The 20,647-nt window shown below is 38.1% G+C and overlaps 1 protein-coding gene across 1 annotated transcript in view; it reads right to left on the bottom strand.

Annotated features, from left to right (window-relative positions):
* Positions 1–20,647, bottom strand: part of GPR98 (G protein-coupled receptor 98) — a 543,192-nt gene that overhangs the window by 510,561 nt on the left and 11,984 nt on the right. The window contains exons 2-3 of the mRNA XM_010831922.1: positions 2,713–2,897; positions 464–613 (exon numbers count right to left, since the gene is read on the bottom strand). Coding sequence (XP_010830224.1) covers positions 464–613; positions 2,713–2,897 — 335 coding nt within the window. The remainder of the gene's footprint in view (positions 1–463; positions 614–2,712; positions 2,898–20,647) is intronic.

Here is a 20,647-nt window from a genome sequence, read left to right as displayed (position 1 = left end):
AACTAATAGATCAGGTCATAAAGGACGATTAAACCTGAGGCTGGTCAAGCGTTTTTCCCAGGGTCACTCCAAAGTTCTTCTAAGCACAGGGCCCCCCACTTCCAGGCCTGCTTTTGTAGCCCTCTCCTTGGAGCTCAGAAGTCACGGTCATTCTTTGTGCAGCTGGTAGCAGGGGAGGAACCAAGGAGAAAAGGGCCAAAGGGACGACAAGCTTTCCCTGAGCATCTGTCACGGCAATTCCTAAATAAAGCTGCATTAATCCAAAAACTGGCTGCAGAATCTTCTGCACACGATTGTCTGAGGAATAACCAGACCATGGAATTGCCAACGAGACTGTCAGTTCTGGCTTCTATGAAAACCACCACCAAGCACTTAAATTGGCTTATCTCTACAGAAACTGATTCTTAAGCGTTGTAAGATTTTGATAAGTTTAAGCTTTAACAGGGGGGAAAAAAGGACTTACCTGTAAAGTTAAGTGAAAAATGAAAGTTTCATCCGGCTCGGGAAAATCGTCATCACACACTGCTATGTACACTGTCCTACTGGTTTCTCCAAAGGGTATAAAAGTTGCAGCGTATGTGTCAAAAAAGTCCCCAGTGTCATCTCCATACAGCTATCAAATGCAAAACATAGACAGTTCTTACATAACATAGAGTTAGGACAAGCAGAATTGATGCTAAATACAGCAACCAACAGAATAAAAAAAAAAAAACATGAATCACCCAATGACACTGAAGTTTATAAATAGGATGTACAAAAACTAAACAAATATCTAACAACTGATAAAAATCACCTTTCAAAGGCATTATAAAAAGAAATGATTCTACATAAAAACATTTGTTTATTCTCTTGAAGGTAAAGGGATAATTTCATAGAAAAGTAATAATCACATAGGAAAACAATGATGTGAATTTTTTTTTCTCCACTCTTGATTGATTTGATGTGGATTACAGCAAACCTAACAAGAAGATCAACTGTAGCTAAAACTCTCCCAAAGAAGATGTGTAAGTAGCCTGCCAAAAGACATCAGGAAAAAAATTGGGTTTAATGAAACTACTCCTTCCAAAACTTTCAACTTGAAGCTTTATTTATATTCTCCCACAGCACCAATAAAGACTCGATTTTCAGTATACCAAATTTATTAGTCATTATAAACTTTTCCTCAGAACTTTTTAAGACCTCATTCTGTAATGTCAGCATTGCTAAGATTCTCAAAGGAGCAATAATTATGAAATTATAAAGCAGCAACTTCTTGTGAAAATCCAAATGAGATGTTTTTCTGCCAAAGAATACAAAATGAGTAACTTAGCTACTAGAAAAAAATCATGATTGAGTATAAATAAAAAATGAAGGATGTATGGGGATATTATAGTCAATGTCTAGTTCTCATTTACAAAAATAAAGTTAGTTTTAAACACTTGAGAAATCCAAGTAAGTTGTTAAGGGTGTTAAAAAACTTGTATTCATACCCTAATAAAAAAGTTGGCACAGTCTTTCAAAAGTGTTAAATATCAAAAGACATGGATACAAAGAGAAAATCATGGTCCTATAACCCGCAAATCATTTAACAATCCAAAATATGCAGAAATTGGTATGTATGTGTACAGTTTCATCACAGGAATATTTACAACAGCAAAAACTGGAAGCAACCTCAATGAAAAACTGTTGAGAAATGACTGGGAAATGATGCCACCATCAAGAAAAGTTGTGAATATGACAGAGCGATCTGAAAAAGTTATCAGGATATGATCAAAATTATATGTAAAAGGCTATAAAATATAATAAACTAAAAATATATAAATATATAATCAAACTAAAAATAAATTCAAATAAATACAAACATGTCATAAATTAAAAACCAAAAGCAATGCACAAAATTATATTATTGGGGTTCTTAGTTTTTCTTGTCTCTTTTTACAGTGTTTCCCAATTTGACGATTTAACCTATCGCTTAAAAAAACTTAAAAAAAAAAAATTCCAAGTAGTCTGGGCCTCAAATATATCAATGTCCTTAGTGTTCATATGACATGATTTTCTGGTTAAATACAAACGCAGATACGTGTACATACAACCCATCTACTAACTGAAGTGTGTGCAAGATAGAGCAATATTCTATCAAATTTCTATTTCTCACTTCTACTTACTGTACTTAATTTCTCCCAAAAGAGGAGCTCTCTAACATAAAGGTTTTTTTTAATTGCCATTCCTCTACATTTAAAATTTCATATATTTTTCTCTAAGTCACCCGATTCTAAGCAATAAATCCAAGCAGAGAATAACTAGAATCCAAGTTATCCCAAAAAAAATTTATTTAGAAATACTGATATTTTTGGTTTATATTTGTTTTAAATATATTAGCATATTATGTTAGCATATATTAAATATATTAATATATGTAATTTTAATTAATATATTTAATTTATACTAATAAATATATTAATATATGCTAATATTGGCATATATTAAATATAATAAGCATATTAACATTTTTAAATAATCAGTCTATATTTTTAAAATACTATTACTGTCAAATACACATGCTACCTTAGATCACTCTATAAACCTCCAAGACATATAAAAAGAATGAACAGTTTATCTGCAAATTATTTATCATAATGGAACTACTCAGAATCTCAAACAGTTAAAGACATTCTGATCACTACGACATTTCCTACCTATTTCTGTAAAAATAGAACTACTGTCATCTCTTACCGATACAATCGCGGAAACATTTGCTGGGTCTCCTATCCTTTCAACAACAAGACGAATAACTGTTGTACTTGTTTCATTAACTACAAATTCTGTTTGTCCGGCAAATCTGATTTCTGTTTCTCCAAACACAAAAGGGATGAATAAAGCTGAAAGAAGATTTACTAATAAAGATGCAGAGGGCATCCCTATAGAGAAAAAAAAGAAAAAGATTTTGTTTACAAAATATATCCAATATATTTTCATTAGGGTGCATTGTCTACAGATATAAACACAGAGTGAAGAGCTACTAAGCAATAAGACATAAAGATGTATCAAATATTAAGCTATCCAATTCAAATGTGTGGCCACAGAAATAAGTCAAAAATGACAATACTCTTCTGTGGTACTGTCTACTATTCATAAGTACTTTTTTTCCCTTTAACTTGCATATTAACATAATAGTAATAACTTGCCTTACACTTATTTATCAAATTTAGTTTATTAAATGTCCCTCCAATTTATTCTAAGAAAAACCTAAGCAGCAACATGTGAACTGAATTAAAGCCCATCTTCCCCCAAATCAAACTGTAAAAGACAAGCAAAAACTAAAATTATCAAAAGGACTGATAATCTTAATGTGACATTCTCTATTTGACAATTACACAAGTATCAATATGAGCAAAACTCTTGGAACGGTCACACAAGGCAGTGAGTGAGAGCCAAAGTTTATTTCTTGGTCATATCTACTTTTCCCATAGTTTTGTCTTGAGAATGCTTTTTAAAATTTTTCAGTTATTGCAAGGAAATGCTAATCCTTTGAAAGAACACCTAAGTTTCTAATGGGACTTAAATTTCTCCCATTGTACTAGCTAAAATACTAGTATCACTTCTTAGAAAATGCCCATGCTTCTTTAAAACTAAGCAAGTTTGGCAAAGCATTTACTTTCTTTCCCATAACCTTTATTGTTTTCTTCTTTGTACAATGTGTGTGTTTATGAGACGCCAATATTGTTCCTACTTTCAGCTCTGTGTGATTCAAGTGTTTTCAAAAGCACAACAGCACAGGGGCCTCTTGAAAGAGCTGATGTTTTGTGATGTAGATGTATCTCTAAAAATGTAAGCAATTTATCTCACGGATCATTAAGATTCCAAAGGATTATGTGAGCAGCCACCCGAACATAACAAGTTCATGGCTTTTAAAAAAGTTGCATTACGTACTCTATGAACCAAAATGCTTCCTATTAATCTTTACCTTGGTCAAGAAGTAATAAAATTTTCATGTAGCTGCCTTTGCCACATGGCTACACAAGGCTTCATATTTAGGAACCACCAGATACACATGTTCTTAATGTACTTTAGGGTTAAAAGGCAAACTACTCAGTGGAATATATGTAAACAAGGCAGTCTGGGATTGTCTCACATGTGTGAGGCTGCAGAATCTGTAGACAGGGACGCAGAGTTCAGATAAGAGTCCAGGAAAGAGATGTAGACCTTAGGGGAAGCACACTGATTGAAACCGCCCACCCTGGCCAGGCCCTTTAATAACCATTCACATGAGTTGTTTTATGACAGGAGATCCTGGTAAGGAATACGCAACTAATAAGCTACCACCAACCGGAAGAATTTGGGAAAGGTCAAAAGGAGACACCGCGTGTCCGTCCACTTTCCAGAATCCCTCTCGCTAGCTTCCATCTTGGCTGGGCAATGCGTGTGCCACCAGGAAAGACTCTGAATTAGAATGATGGGCCAAAGACAACCCGGAAACCAATCCCATCACCATAAAACCCGAGACTGCGAGCCACACGGCAGAGCAGTTCTCCTGGGTTCCCTTACCCTGCTGCTCTCCACCCGGGTGCCCTTTCCCAATAAAATCTCTTGCTTTGTCAGCACATGTGTCTCCTCGGACAATTAATTTCCAAGTGTTAGACAAGAGCCCAGTTTCGGGCCCTGGAAGGGATCCCCCTTCCTCCAACAGACCAACGGGCACAGATATTCCGGACATTTTTAACACCTGTGCCTTCTCTCTTAGAAAGCCTGCCATGGGGCTAAGGGACTTGGGAGAAGAAATAAGATAGTAGATAGTTCTTTCTCATCAACTGCAATCTCTTCCCTGCCTTCTAAGCCAGGAGTGTGCACTGGGAAAGCCTAGGTGAGGCGGGAAACTGGGCGTGCTGGGCTAAACCAGAGACAAATGAAGATCTTTTGTGGAATTCTAAAGCCAGAATAATTTTACATCTCACTTATGACAAACAGTGGGAAAGAAAGAAACTAGGGACAAGAAAGAGAATGCTGAGTGAAGGGCGTATGGAGGTAGCAACCCAGGCCCTGGATGTGGAAGAAAAAGACAACTTTGGTCTGTTGTGATTTTGAAAGAAAACTCAATTGTTTGAACCTGAGATGTGACAGAACCTTAAGCTGAAATAAGACGACACCTGCAGTTCTAAGTGAGAAAGAGTGAGACTGAGTCATAGCGTGAAAAGGATGAATAACTTGTGATCTGTCACGTGCAACAATCAATGCCTACCTGGGAAGTGTGAGGGATGTGTCTTAGAGGAGACAAAATAAACCACATTTGTAGCTTTAAGTTAATTACTAAATTTTTCAATGCAATCCACTTGAACTTACTGCAGACTTTCCATATTTTTTTAACATTATTAAACAGAGTTTTTAAGATTTTTTTTATGTGGACCATTTTTAAAGTCTTTATTGAATTTGTTACAACATGACTTCTGTTTTATGCTTTGGTTTTTTTTTTTTTGGCTGCGAGGCACGTGGGATCTGAGCTCCACAACCAGGGATTGAACCTGCACTCCCTTCACTGGAAGACAAAGTCTTAACCACTAGACCATGAGGGAAGCCTGTGGTAAGATTCCATATATCCTGAAGAAAAAGTTTAAGACCTATAGAAAGTAATCACAACAGCAAATGCTTAGTGTTGTTCTAGGTACTTTACACACAGTAACACATTTAAATCTTTACAACATCTCTGTGAAGGCGTCAGTATTATTAACCCCATTTCATAGCTCAGGGAACTAAGGCACAGATATTAGTTAACACACGCAGTATCCCTTGGCTAAGTAAGTGGCTGGCAAGATTTGAACCCAGTTCACCTCCAGACCCCCTACCCATAACCACATGAGACTGTCTACTACCTGTTATTCCTACAAACCACACATCTCTGTCTTCAATAATATGGAGGTCATTTATGCTACACATTTCCAAGCATGCTACTATTTTAAACTTACACACAATAATCAAAACCACCATCAGTTCAATTCAGTCACTCAGTCATGTCCAACTGCAACCCCATGGACTGCAGCACGCCAGGCTTCCCTGTCCAACACCAACTCCCGGAGTTTGCTCAAACTCATGTCCATCGAGTCGGTGATGCCATCCAACCATCTCATCCTCTGTCATCCCCTTCTCCTCCTGCCTTCAATCTTCCCCAGCATCAGGGTCTTTTCTGATGAGTCGGCTCTTCGAATCAGGTGGCCAAAATATTGGAGCTTCAGCTTCAGCATCAGTCCTTCCAATGAATATTCAGGACTGATTTTCATAAAACTGTATAATTATGAGTCTCCTAAAAGTTTGCACCTTATTATTCTGATAAACAGTACATTTGCTTAACTGAAACTATGATTCTCTTGACTATTTGAAATATTTAACAACATCTTTTAATGCCAGGGCCAATGAGCTCAAATGATGCATTCTTTCAATCTCCCACGCAATTAGATGCTGTGGTTAAGTCACTAAATTCATTTTGGATTGGCGCACATCAGTGAGTTTTGAGATTATGCAAAATGAACAAACAAAGCATGATTGGAAATGCATCAAATTCTGTGACATCACTGATAACTGAATCGCTTTTGCTTTCATCTTTTCAACTTGTAAGAAAAGTTTTTGAAGCAAAGCTGGCATTCAATGGAAGTTAAGATGATGCAGAAAAAGCTTTGAAAGTGAAGTTCCCATCAGAAGACAGGCATAATTACACAAGTGCTGAATAGCTTCTTTTTAGGGTAACTAGGTACATTTTCCTCTATCATACTAAAAGTCCTGTCTTTGGAATTCCCTTTATTAAACTCAGAAGATTAGGCATTAGCAACTGACACTACACAAAAGTCTTACATCTATTTCAGGTCACTTTTTCTCTTATTAGGTTTAAAGAATATTTTACACAACCCACCAGACCACCTATTTTAAACGTCTCTATAAAATGAATTTCAAACATACATTTAAAGATCACTATGTGCTTATTTCATATTCTGTCACAATCGTGAAAGAGTAATTTTAGTTTTACTGACTCATTCCTCTAAATTGTAATGTCATGATATTCCAAAATTCAAATCCTCTCATTTCCAACTATCATCTACATTACCCTCATGACTCCCACTCCTCGGTAGCATGATTCAAAAAAAAAAATTTTTTTTTCCTGTCAGTAGGGGATCTCTTATCTCTTAAACTCTTATTGTGTTTAAACAATACTCATATTTGGTTACTTTCTTATGTCTATCCCAAATTATACTATGAAGTTTGGACAGAGTCCAGATAATATGCAGATATAAAATCTCATGTTCTTGGATTTTAGTAATTATATTCAGCTTATCCATGTGGCTTCCCTGATAGCTCAGTTGGTAAAGAGTCCACCTGCAATTCGGGAGACCTGGGTTCGATCCCTGGGTTGGGAAGATCCCCTGGTGAAGGGAAAGGCTACCCACGCCAGTATTCTGGCCTGGAGAATTCCCTGGACTGTATAGTCCATGAGGTTGCAAAGAGTCAGACATGACTGAGCGATTTTCACTTTTCATTCAGCCTATCCAACAAGTCACCTAATTCTACCAAAAATCCTTCAAAATTAAAATCAGGAATATATTAGAACGGCTCTAACAATGCAAACTGGTTGCTTTCAGAAGAACAGGTTACAGTTGCACCTAACACCTGCACACTGAGCACCTACTATGCGTTGTGTAACACCTGTGCTAATCACTAAGGACACAAAGACGCTCAAAAGAGGAGCCCTGCTCCTGATTCTACTCACAGGGGTGGCCACAGACTTAGACCAGGCCAGTGAAAGTCAACAAGACAATTCTGATGAAATAATGCCGTTTGCAGCAACGTGGACGGACCTAGAGATTATCACACTACATGGAGTAAGTCAGACAAAGACAAATATGATATCGCTTATATGTGGAAGTTTTAAACAATGATACAATGCACTTGGTAACAAATCAGAAACAGACTCACAGACTTAGAAAACAACCTTACGATTATCCAAGAGAAAAGATGGGGGATTAACATATACACACTACTACATATACAATAGATAACCAATATGGACCTATTTCATAGCATAGTGAACTCTGCTTTATATCCTGTAATAACTTAAATGAGAAAAGAACTTGAAAAACAATAGACACATGTATAACTGAATCACTATGCTGTATTTCTGAAACAAACACAGCATTGTAAATCAACTATAGTTCCAATATAAAATTTTTAAAAACAATTTTTTTAAGACACAATTCTGAGACTTTTGCTTAAGCATAAAGATGCAGATTCCCTCTACTGTTGGATTCAGGATCATGTTGATTGGGACCACCTTTCTCTGAAGTCTGAAAGTAAAGCAACACAGCCAAACACAGATCTAAGAGGTGGAGAAGTGCCAAGTCTTGATACTCAAGTTCAAGTTCCTGAAGCCAGTTTTACCCTTGCATTTTCAGTGGCTGCTACTGCTGCTAAGTCGTTTCAGTCGTGTCCGACTCTGTGGGACCCCATAGACGGCAGCCCGTCAGGCTCCTCCATCCCTGGGATTCTCCAGGCAAGAACACTGGAGTGGGTTGCCATTTCCTCCTCCAATGCATGAAAGTGAAAAGTGAAAGTGAAGCTGCTCAGTCATGTCCAACTCTTAGCAACCCCATGGACTGCAGCCTACCAGGCTCCTCCATCCATGGGATTTTCCAGGCAAAAGTGCTGGAGTGGGGTGCCATTGCCTTCTCCGTTTCAGTGGCTAAGGCAATAAAATACATTTTCTACTACAGCCAGTTTGGTTTAGATACTCAGTCACTTTCAGCATAAACATTCATCCATTAAATTCAAACCTAAGACACCATAAACTCATGTTTGGATATACCAAGTGGAAGATCCCTCCTCGTCCACTCTCATACTCAACAGCCATAGAATTCATAAACATCTGTGAAAGGACACCACACCAGCAGTCTTTCCTGTTTTCATGTAATTGTTGCTGTTGTTTAGTTGGTAAGTCGTGTCCAAGTCTTGGTGACCCCATGGACTGAAGCCCACCAGGCTCCTCTGTCCAGGGGATTCCCTAAGCAAGAATACTGGAGTGGGTTTCCATTTCCTTCTCCAGGGGATTTTCCTGACCCAGAGATTGAACTCGTGTCTTCTGTACTGGCAGGCAAATTCTCCCAGGCTGAACCATCAGGCAGGCCCCCATGCAATTATTACCACCATCTATAATATTTCCCCCTCCACTCTGAAATGGACAATTACGAGTGAGGAAATTTACAACAGACAAACGAAAAATGTCTTCACAATAGAACAAAGCAAGATAGGCATACACCAAACTGATTCAATGTACTGAAAAAGTTAATGCACTTCTAACTGTCCTAAGGTATCCCAAGATCATGATTCCTCAAATTTAGTTCAGTCACTCAGTCATGTCGGACTATTTGCGACCCCATGAACCGCAGTATGCCAGGCCTCCCTGTCCATTACCAACTCCCCGAGTCCACCCAAACCCATGTCCATCAAGTCGGTGATGCCATCCAACCATCTCATCCTCTGTTGTCGCCTTCTCCTCCTGCCCTCAATCTTTCCCAGCATCAGGGTCTTTTCAAATGAGTCAGCTCTTCACATCAGGTGGCCAAAGTATTGGAGTTTCAGCTTTAACATCAGTCCTTCCAATGAACACCCAGGACTGATCTCCTTTAGGATGGACTGGTTGGATCTCCTTGCAGTCCAAGGGACTCTCAAGAGTCTTCTCCAACACCACAGTTCAAAAGCATCAAGTCTTTGGTGCTCAGCTTTCTTTACAGTCCAACTCTCCCATCCATACATGACCACTAGACGGACCTTTGTTGACAAAGTAATCTCTCTGGTTTTTAATATGCTGTCTAGGTTGGTCATAACTTTCCTTCATTAGTCAGGCATTAATTCCTTTCTCTTCCTTTTATCCTGGATGTCTAGCTCTTTCTTCCCTTCTGAAAATCTGGTATTTGCTAATTTCATTCTTCATTTGCATTGTGCTGTGCTCAGTCACTTAAGTTATGCCCGACTCTCTGCAACCCCATGGACTGTAGCCCATGAGGATCCTCTGTCTACAGGGTATTCCAGGCAAGATTACCAAGTAGGTTGCCATTTCCTCCTCCAGGGGATCCTCCTGAACCTGGGATTAAACCAGCACTCTCTGCTTTTCCTGCACTGGCAGGCAGATTCTTTATCACTGAGCTGTCCGGGAAGCCTTTTCACTCACATTACTTAGCACATAAACAAACTAAGTTTCATTTATAAAACAATACCTGCCAACACGATACGCTCTAATAATCATGGAATTCTGAATTTTATTATCTAGGATATTACCTTCCTCTCATCTTGCCTCTTATTAATGGGTACCATAGAAAAGGTACCAAGTATACTATATTCTAAATAAATGGGAATGGTCTACTTTAAGTTTCAATAAGTCTGTGGAAACAAATCAGAAAAAAAATACATAAACAAAAATCAGGACCCAACAGATAACAATGTAAAGAAAAACAGGAGAATTCAACTGATTTGCCGATTTTGAAGCAATCAACTCTCATACATAACCTTTCATCAATCTGAATGTTAACTTGGTCTCTTTAAGTTTCACAATAAAAACTGGACAATCTCTGTGAGTGACAGGATGAGGGAAAAAGATTACTAGTGCAGAACTGAAGGGTTACATTGATTTTTCAGCTTCAGCTGTTGTCTTGTCCACGCCATAGCAAGCATCCTTCCCACAGTGGGACCCCCAGGTAATTCATACTGAAAATATGATCCTAATGGAGCAAGGTTTTCAAGTTTAGAATTACTTGAATTCTATTACATTTACTAAAGGGCATTCTCAAACTATAGAATTACTCCTGTGGAACAACAGAGGTTTCATCATTCACATCATCAATTATTCAGCCTCTAAGAATTCTTAATCTGTGTTATTGGTATTTGGCAACTACTACAAAAAATTGGCTGTTTCCTTCTTCCATACTAAAACAGAATTTAAATGTGCATCTTTCAAAATCAAACAATCTAATGTTATAAATTGAGGAAAGGCTAAATACTTTTAAATGATAAAAGGAATAGTCCCATAGTTTTTCAGACTATAAATGTTTCTTATCTTTATACATACATATAACTTACAACTTTAAGGAAAATGATTTTATTCACCTATAAATGACATATATGTGATACCATATTAAAAAGGAACAAAAAAGTAAGCAATAAAACATTTACCTCACACCAACCCCCCCCAGCCATATGCTTCTTCTACACATAGTCCATTATGGTTATCGACCTTATCTGTCTCTCATGAGAGAATCTGTACATATATTAATATGTATGTCTACAGGAGAAAATTCATGCAACAAATTCTGTTTTCTTCTACATAGAGACTACAGGAATCAACACATTTTTTCAAGACATAAATAGGTAAAGACTAGGCTTTGAGGTAGACATCCATCGTGGGAAAATATTTACTGTCTCAACAACACACTGTCAGCTTTATAGATCTCACCTGTAAAATGATGGTTCCCACTGCCTTTTACTGTATCTACCAATTCAGCCTCTAGGGAAGGGTAGACACAACTATGGAAACTTGAAATTTACTAGATCTCACATTATCAAACTTACATTTCTGAAGATCTACCTTAAGCATGACCTCTATACCTGGAACACAAGAGTCATCATGAGATCCCCTTTTACTTCATCCTGGGATTGTTTTTTATTGTTCCCCATTTGATCTCCTGTTTACTGATTCCCACATTTTCCTTTTATGGTTTACTTGGTTTATCCCTTTTTTTTGATGGAGAACATCCTCCAGTAACTTCCCCAAAAAGTGTATGTGAATATAAATGTTTTAGGTCTTGCATATCAGAAATTACTCTAATATTAATTTTCCATTTAACTAATATTTTCATTGGGTATAGAATTTTTGGTAAAAATAGTTTTCTTTATTTTGAAAGCTTTGTTCCACTGTTTTCAGACTTCCAATGTTGCTGTTAAGAAATTCAAAATCATTTTGATTCCAAAGTATTATATATGTTCGCTTATTTGTGTTAACCCCACACCCCACCCCCCTGACGCCCCAGAATGTTCTCTCTGTCCAAAGCATAAAATTGCACAAGATTTTTCTTGGAATGTGATTATTTTTGTCTATTTGGCTAAACATTCAGTCAGTCCTTTTCACTCATATATTCATCTTTAGAGTATCAGAAATTTTTCTTATATTATTTCACAATGATTTCTTCACCTTCCATTTTCACTGTTCTTGCATCCTGAAACTCTTTAACACTGGTTTTCTCAGACTAGCCCTCTAATTTTCTAATTTTTATCTCTAATTTCTAACCTTTGATTTTTCCCCTATTTCAGAGAATTTAATTCACAATAAAATTTCAGTTCTTCTAATTTTTTTTGTTTATCCCATTGTGTTTTCAATTTCTAGGAAATAGTTGTAGCCTGTTCTTTTCCCCTTAATCCATTAAACCATCTTTTACTTCTCAGAAAATACTTACTTTTTAAATTTTCTGTTCTCTTTATGGGGACTTCCCCAGTGGCTCAGCGGTAAAAGAATCCGCCGGCAATGCAGGAGACATGAGTTCAATCCTGTGTCAGGAAGATCCCCTGGAAGAGGAAATGACAACCTACTCCAGTATCCTCACCTGGAGAATTTCATGGTGAGAGGAGCCTGGCAGGCTACAGTCCATGAAGTCACAGAAGAGTTGGACATGATTAAGTGTCTAAATACCAACAACAACAATATTCTCTTTATAGCCTTTGTTACCTCCAAGTTGCTTTGTTATTTATTCTGGAATCTATCTTCTATGTAATGTTTCTTCATTTTCCATGAGCTCATGTACTCTCATTTTTGTAAGTCACCAAATAAGTGTATCATAAAAACTGATCAAGCTGCTCATATCTGGCTTACAAATGCCCACCGAGGAAAAAGGATGAACAGTATATAGAGCTATGTGGAGTGCTACAAGATTATGGATTTCATCTGTGCTCTTTCAACTCCACTTTGGCAAAACACAAAAGGAAAGATTCACTACACTAAAGCCTCTGAGGCAAATTCAAAAGCAGTGAATTAAGTCAAGGTATGTTCCTGCAGCCACCAAATCTGAAAGGTCTTCTGTCAAGAGATAAGACACACTTGTCTTTTCGCTCCTTTGAAATACAAGGCTCCTGTATCTAAAGGTTTCTTGAACCACCATTAGATGGCACCCCTCCATCTTCCAAAATAATCAATAACAATTTCTCAAATTATGAAAAAAGGTTGTAAGAATTTTTGCCACCCATAACATTGTACAATTTTTAATTCTTCATAGAACTCAAAGGCAAAAGTCAAAAATAATCTTCTTGAAATTAAAGTCTCACTGAAACAGCTCTAATTAGTTCTAGTCTTTCCACTGAGATTCAGTATTAACCTAAAAAAAAGGTGGGGAGAGGTACTTTGTGTGATTTCTTTATATTCTGTACCTACTTAGGGAATACCATCTGTTTTTACTAAGTATCTAGGTGCTTGTATTTTCTAAATGAATTATTTGCCCTCACGGAAGGTAAGGGAGAGAGCTTCATAAACAAACTCAGAGGTTTCAATCCAGAGACATGTGTTTTTTAGTCTAAACTGTATTTACAAAATAACACGAGAATGTGTGCCAAGATCATATGTGAAGATTCTGCATTTTTAAAAAGTGGATTTCTGGACTATTTTGAAAAATCACAGAATTGGTAAATCTGAGTCCACATTTTTACACAATACTGATTGGCTGGATCTGAGTGGCAGCTGTTATTTGGACAGAGAATTTGCTCTCCAGAAACCTGCCCATGTCTCCTCAGTCTTGGGTAAAAGAGGAAAGTAAAATATTTCATATATTTATGCCACTCAAAGAGGGAAAAAGAGGCACAAATGTGCATCTGCACAGATGCACACACACACACATTCACTCATTACACGTCTTACGGACTGCCTCCCTGCAGAGTTGCAGGCATTTGATTTTATAAGACACTGGGAGGCATTTCTGGCATGTGAAGATTCTGTGATAGGTGCTATGAAGCCTCTAGCGGGATGCTGCCAGGACGTCTGGGGGTCAAGCAGGAGGTAAATACTAGAGCTGGAGTCAGACATGGGCTCCACGCTAGTCTCAACCATCTTCCCACCTGTGTGACTTTGAACAAACCAATTCACTTCTCTGGGACTCAAGTTCCCTCAAGCGTTAAAGGAAGGAAAAAAGAACAGCTGCAGCATCAGGGTAGATTCCAGGCTCTAGGCCTTCCATGTGCACGCGGTCAAGAGAAACGGATCGGGCAATCTAGACTGCCTTGTGTACAGACCATCCTCTCATCCACCCACCCGTAAAGCAGCAACATCAGAATAAAAGGAGGCTGTCTGGGGTAGATGGAAGCATTGAGAATTTAGCAAAGGAATCGTGGGATTCCTGATATTCCTGGATGACCTGCAAAACTTGAACCAGAGTATTAACTAATTCCACACCTTGTTAGGGACACAGGAAGCAAGCATCAGGGTCTTTTCCAGTGAGTCAGTTCTTCGCATCAGGTGGCCAAAGTATTGGAGTTTCAGCTTCAGCATCAATCCTTCCAACGAACACTCAGGACGGATTTCCTTTAGGATAGACTGGTTGGATCTCCTTGCAGTCCAAGGGACTCTCAAGAGTCTTCTCCAACACCACAGTTCAAAAGCATCAATTCTTCGGTGTTCAGCTTTCTTTATAGTCCAACTCTCACATCCATTCATGACTGTGGAAAAACCATAGCTTTGACTATATGGATCTTTGTTGGCAAAGTGGTATCTCTGCTTTTTAATATACTGTTTAGGTTTGTCATAGCTTTCTTCCAAGGAGCAAGTGTCTTTTAATTTCATGGCTGTAGTCCCCATCCACAGTGATTTTGGAGCCCAAGAAAATAAAATCTGTCACTGTTTCCACTTTTTCTATTTGCCATGAAGTGATGGCAACAGATGCCACGATCTTAGTTTTGTGAATGCTGAGTTTTAAGCTAGCTTTTTCACTCTCCTCTTTCACCCTTATCAACAGACTCTAGTTCCTCTTTGCTTTCATTTTGTCCGTATTAATTGGGTAAATTAATAACAATAATGCACAATTATTGAGCAGTTACTCTAGGTTAGGCAATGTGCTAAGAATAGCTAGATGGAACTGTCTAGGTAGTTGGCAAAGCTGTGACTGATGGAACATGTCAAAAGTGGTTTGTAAAGTTTTGTGTTGCAGATTTCTCTGGATGGTGCTCCATGGTCTGGCAGACCAGTTGAAGTTGACAGTGATCAAGTTGAGACATTAATGGAAAACGGTCAGCATTATACCATGCAGGAGATAGCCCGATATGCTCAAAATACCTAAATCAAGCATTGGAAATCACTTGCACCAGCTTGGTTATGTTTATTGCTTTGATGTTTGATTTCCACATAAGTTAAGCAAAAAGAATCTTGACTGTATTTCCACATCCATTTCTCTACTGAAACGTAAAAAAATGTTCCATTTTTAAAAACAAGTTGTGATGGGTGATGAAAATGGATACTGTACAGTAATGTGGAATAGAAAAGATCCTGTTCAGTTGCTCAGTCCTGTCTGACTTTTTGTGAACCCATGGACTGAAGCTCTCCAGGCTTTCCTGTCCACTATCTCCCGGAGTTTGCTCAAACTCATGTCCATTGAGTTGATGATGCTATCTAACCATCTCATCTTCTGCCACTCCCTTCTCCTCCTACCCTTAATCTTTCCTAGCATCAGGGTCATTTCCAACGAGTCAGCTCTTTACATCAGAGAGTCAAAGTATGGAAGCTTCAGCTTCAGCATCAGTCCTTCCAATGAATATTCAGGGTTGATTTCTTTTAGGATTGACTGATTTGATCCCCTTGCAGTCCAAGGGTGTCTTCTCCAACACCACAGTTTGAAAGCATCAATTCTTCAGTGATCATTCTTCTTTCTAGTCCAACTCTTACATCAGTACATGACTTGCACATGATTGCTGGAAAAATCTGCTAATGCAGGAGACGTAAGAGATGTGAGTTCGATTCCTGGGTTGATAAGACCCCCTGGAGGAGGGCATGGCAACCCATTTCAGTATTCTCACCCGGAGAATTCCATGGACAAAGGAGCCTGGTGGGCTACAGTCCATGGGGTCACAAACAGTCAGACATGACTGAGCATGCATATCCAATCTTATTACATAATTATTTAAAAGAATGAAGAATATCATATTATAAAATATTATAGTCTATCTTAAATGAATTTTATGATGCAGTATGTTAATTTAAAATAAAATATTTTACATAAAATATAAATACTAAATATACATACATGTTTATATATACAAGTGAATATCCACCTGGAAAAGTACTGAAAAAACCATGGTCAACTTTAGGCAAAAGAAATTTGAAGTGATTTTGCTGTTTCTTTGTGTTTTTCTATTTTTTTCATAGTTACTGCATTTGAAAATGTTCTACTTTGGTCATTTCTAATCCTATTTTGAAAAGCAAAATACCAAAATATAGAACTCTGAAACTGAAGATCATTTTCTAAATGAGATCTAAATCTAAAGATCATTTAACATCGCCATCCTAACACTTGAATTGTGGCTGTAAATTTCTAGGGCTTCATGTAATCCAAGAACTACAACTTTAGAATTATATGAATGTGTTATCAACACATTATAAAATAGGTAACTTCTAGATATGTTTAGTGCCCAAGTGTTTTTCTAAAACAAAAAAGGCAGAAATATCAATCAAAATAAGAATGTAGACAAATCTCTCATCATCTTTTTGTACCTTTCCTGTTTTCTTCCTTATCCTCCATCCTCCATTTTCTTCTTTCAGCTGTAATATACAACTTCAGAAAAGAATACAGTTCCCCCTACACAGGTCTATTTCACATGCTTCTATGAAATCCTTTCTACGCAAAACTTACCTTACAAGAATATTCACCAGTGAAAAAGACTTTAATAGAATTCATTGTGTGTATCAACTACACTATATTTCATCTCTTGACTTGGCCATAGGAGACCTGATATCATGAATTGAAATATAAGGAATCTTCTTCTGATAATGCAATGACTCCCTCAGACTGTTGCTCCTTTTTTATTTTGCCTTTGATCAATGAGTCCAGGGTACAAATTATCTTGAAGTTATGCCACCCACTCTGCCCTCACCTTCTAGCATGGTAATTGTCCCTTCTTTCAATCATAAAGTTTAACTGGCTTTTAAAAAAAGATGTATCATTTTTCTATCTGTATTTTTTTTCACAATTCATGAAAGACAATAGTTTTTGTTACTTCTTTCAACATTAAATTTTAATTTCACCCTATTTTGAATCCAGAGTTTCATTTAAACTTACAAAATTAAATGTGAGAGTTGAGGCTCTGCGAATGTAGACTAGAAGTGAAAGTTTCACAAGAAGTGACTTACCTGAATTTCTCTTGTAGCTTGGACTTAACTTTCCCATTATCAGACCACATCTTTCCCACTCTAAATATCTCCCATTTCTCTAAGTTCAGCCACCTCCTATAACGCTTTTAAATATGCTCTTGTGGTTTAGGATGTGCTGGAAAAATCATAATACAAAATGTGACTGAGGGGCTTTCCTGGTCCAGTGGTTAAGTAAGCCAGAAGGAAAAACACCAATACAGTATAATAACGCATATATATGGAATTTAGAAAGATGATAACAATAACCGTGTGTACGAGACAGCAAAATTGACGCTGATGTATGGAACAGTCTTATGGACTCTGTGGGAGAGGGAGAGGGTGGGAAGATTTGGGAGAATGGCATTGAAACATGTAAAATATCATGTATGAAACGAGATGCCAGTCCAGGTTCAATGCATGATACTGGATGCTTGGGGCTAGTGCACTGGGACGACCCAGAGGGATGGTATGGGGAGGGAGGAGGGAGGAGGGTTCAGGATGGGGAGCACATGTATACCTGTGATGGATTCATTTTGATATTTGGCAAAACTAATACAATTATGTAAAGTTTAAAAATAAAAAAAAAAAAAAAAAGAATCCACACTTCCAGGGATTTTTCTGATGGTCCAGTGGTTAAGACTCCATGCTTTCACTGCAGGAGTCATGGGTTCAATCCCTGGTCAGGGAGCTAAGATCCCACATGCCAAAAAAATAAAAAGAATCCACACTCCCAAAGCAGGGAATGTGGGTTCCATCCCTGGTTGGGAACTATATGCCCACAGCCAAAAAGTAAATTAAAAAAAAAAAAAAGTGACTGAAAGAGCAGGTGGTTGGTCACTTCCTGCTTCTTGAGTCACTTTCTCATGTGGCTTCCTGATGCCACATTCATCTGCTTTCCCTTCTCACTCACTAGGTACCCTTCAGTCTCTTTTGCTGGATCCCTATCTTCTGATGTCTTTGTGATAAAACAGGCATCAGTCTGGGTACAAAATACCTTGAAGTTATACCACCCTGGTCGCAGTCCAGGTACCAAGCCCAGACCTCTTCTGCATCTACACTCACTCTCACTGGGATCTCATTGACCTCACTGTTTTAAACATAGTCTTCCAAATGTACATCTCCAGCCAAACTTCACCTCTAAACTTGGAATTTATTCAGCAGACTATTTGACATCTCTCAGTTCAGTTCAATTCAGTCGCTCAGTCGTGTCCGACTCTTTGTGACCCCATGAATTGCAGCACACCAGGCCTCCCTGTCCATCACCAACTCCCGGAATTTACCCAAACTCATGTGCATCGAGTCGGTGATGCCATCCAGCCATCTCATCCTCTGTCATCCCCTTCTCTTCCTGCTTTCAATCTTTCCCAGCATCAACGACTTTTCCAAGAAGTCAGTTCTTCGAATCAGGTGGCCAAAATATTAGGGTTTCAACTTCAGCATCAGTCCTTCCAATGAATATTCAGGACTGATTTCCTTTAGGATGGACTGGTTGGATCTCCTTGCAGTCGAAGGGACTCTCAAGAGTTTTCTCCAGCATCACAGTTCAAAAGCATCAATTCTTCGGTGCTCAGCTTTCTTCACAGTCCAACTCTCACATCCATACGTGACCACTGGAAAAACCATAGCCTTGACTAGATGGACCTTTGTTGGCAAAGTAATGTCTCGTGCTTTTTAATATGCTGTCCAAGTTGGTCATAACTTTCCTTCCAATGAGTAAGTGTCTTTTAATTTCATGGCTGCAATCACTATCTGCAGTGATTTTGGAGCCCCCAAAAATAGTCTGCCACTGTTTCCACTGTTTTCCCATCCATTTCCCATGAACTGATGGGACCAGATGCCATGATCTTAGTTTTCTGAATGTTGAATTTTAAGCCAACTTTTTCACTCTCCTCTTGCACTTGACATCTCTAGGTATAGGTAATTTTTTAATCTGATTTTTATTTTCAAAATATATAATGCATTTCCATGAATACAAGCTCAAACCTATAGTTTAACAAGGTATATTCAGAGAATTCTCACTTCTATCCATCTATTCCTTTCTCCCTCCACCCACAGGTAACCACTTTTACTAGCCCTGGAATTATGTTGCCAATGTTTCTTTTGCAGACAGAACTACATATGGACAAACAAACTGAAACAAGTAAGATTAACTGTATATCAAGTGGTGATATAATCACTGACAAAATAATTCTTTCTAGTGGCTTTAGAACATGGTATTTTGACCATCTGACCTAAGTAGAATAAACTCTAAGGACAAACACCCTGCTTCAACGGAAGTTTATACTTCAATCGGTATTCTTACTGTCAGTGGTAATATCAGTATTATTATATTTAAATTAAATTTGTATATTGTAGAATACACATTTCAGGACCACATTTTACGCACTGTAGAATATATATATTGAAACTGTATATGTTGTAGGATAGAACAAATAATAAATAACTACATAAGAAAGAAATGAACATTAAAAAGGCTTAAAAGTAATGACAAATCCATAACAGTAAGCATTACTAGTGCCCACATTTTTGTTTCTAAACATCACTCCCCACAAAAAGGAACCAAGGGTCATTAGAGGAATAACTGATTACTTGGGGAGGAAAATATACAAAATGAACCTGAACATCTCATAACAGCAAGGAAGCTACTGAAGATTAATGAGGTCATGTCAATGGGGCACAAGAGGAACATGAGAGGGTTTCCATCGGCCAAAGATTAAAATTTTGTCTATCTAAGAGGGTAAAGACTGCAACTGTTTGAAACACACAGAATATATAAACCCTTAAGTTTAAAAGGATACAAAAATCAATCACTCCGTCTGTCTGTCTCATTCAGTTCAGATCAGTTCAGTCGCTCAGTCATGTCCGACTCTTTGTGACCCCATGAATCGCAGCACGCCAGGCCTCCCTGTCCATCACCAACTCCCGGAATTTACATAAACTCATGTCCATCGAGTCAGTGACACCATCCAGCCATCTCATCCTCTGTTGTCCCCTTCTCCTCCTGCCCCCAATCCCTCCCAGCATCAGGGTCTTTTCCAATGAGTCAACTCTTCGCATGAGGTGGCCAAAGTACTGGAGTTTCAGCCTCAGCATCAGTCCTTCCAATGAACACCCAGGACTGATCTCCTTCAGTTCAGTCACTCAGTCGTGTCCGACTCTTTGCGACCCCATGAATCACAGCACGCCAGGCCTCCCTGTCCATAACCAACTCCCGGAGTTCACTCAGACTCACGTCCATCGAGTCAGTGATGCCATCCAGCCATCTATGAG

The sequence above is a fragment of the Bison bison genome, unplaced genomic scaffold (genome assembly GCF_000754665.1).
Source record: "Bison bison bison isolate TAMUID 2011002044 unplaced genomic scaffold, Bison_UMD1.0 scf7180017864533, whole genome shotgun sequence".
In the NCBI taxonomy this organism is placed as follows: Eukaryota; Metazoa; Chordata; class Mammalia; order Artiodactyla; family Bovidae; genus Bison; species Bison bison.
Note: the sequence above shows the minus strand (reverse complement) of the source record. Positions and strands in the feature narration are given on the sequence as shown.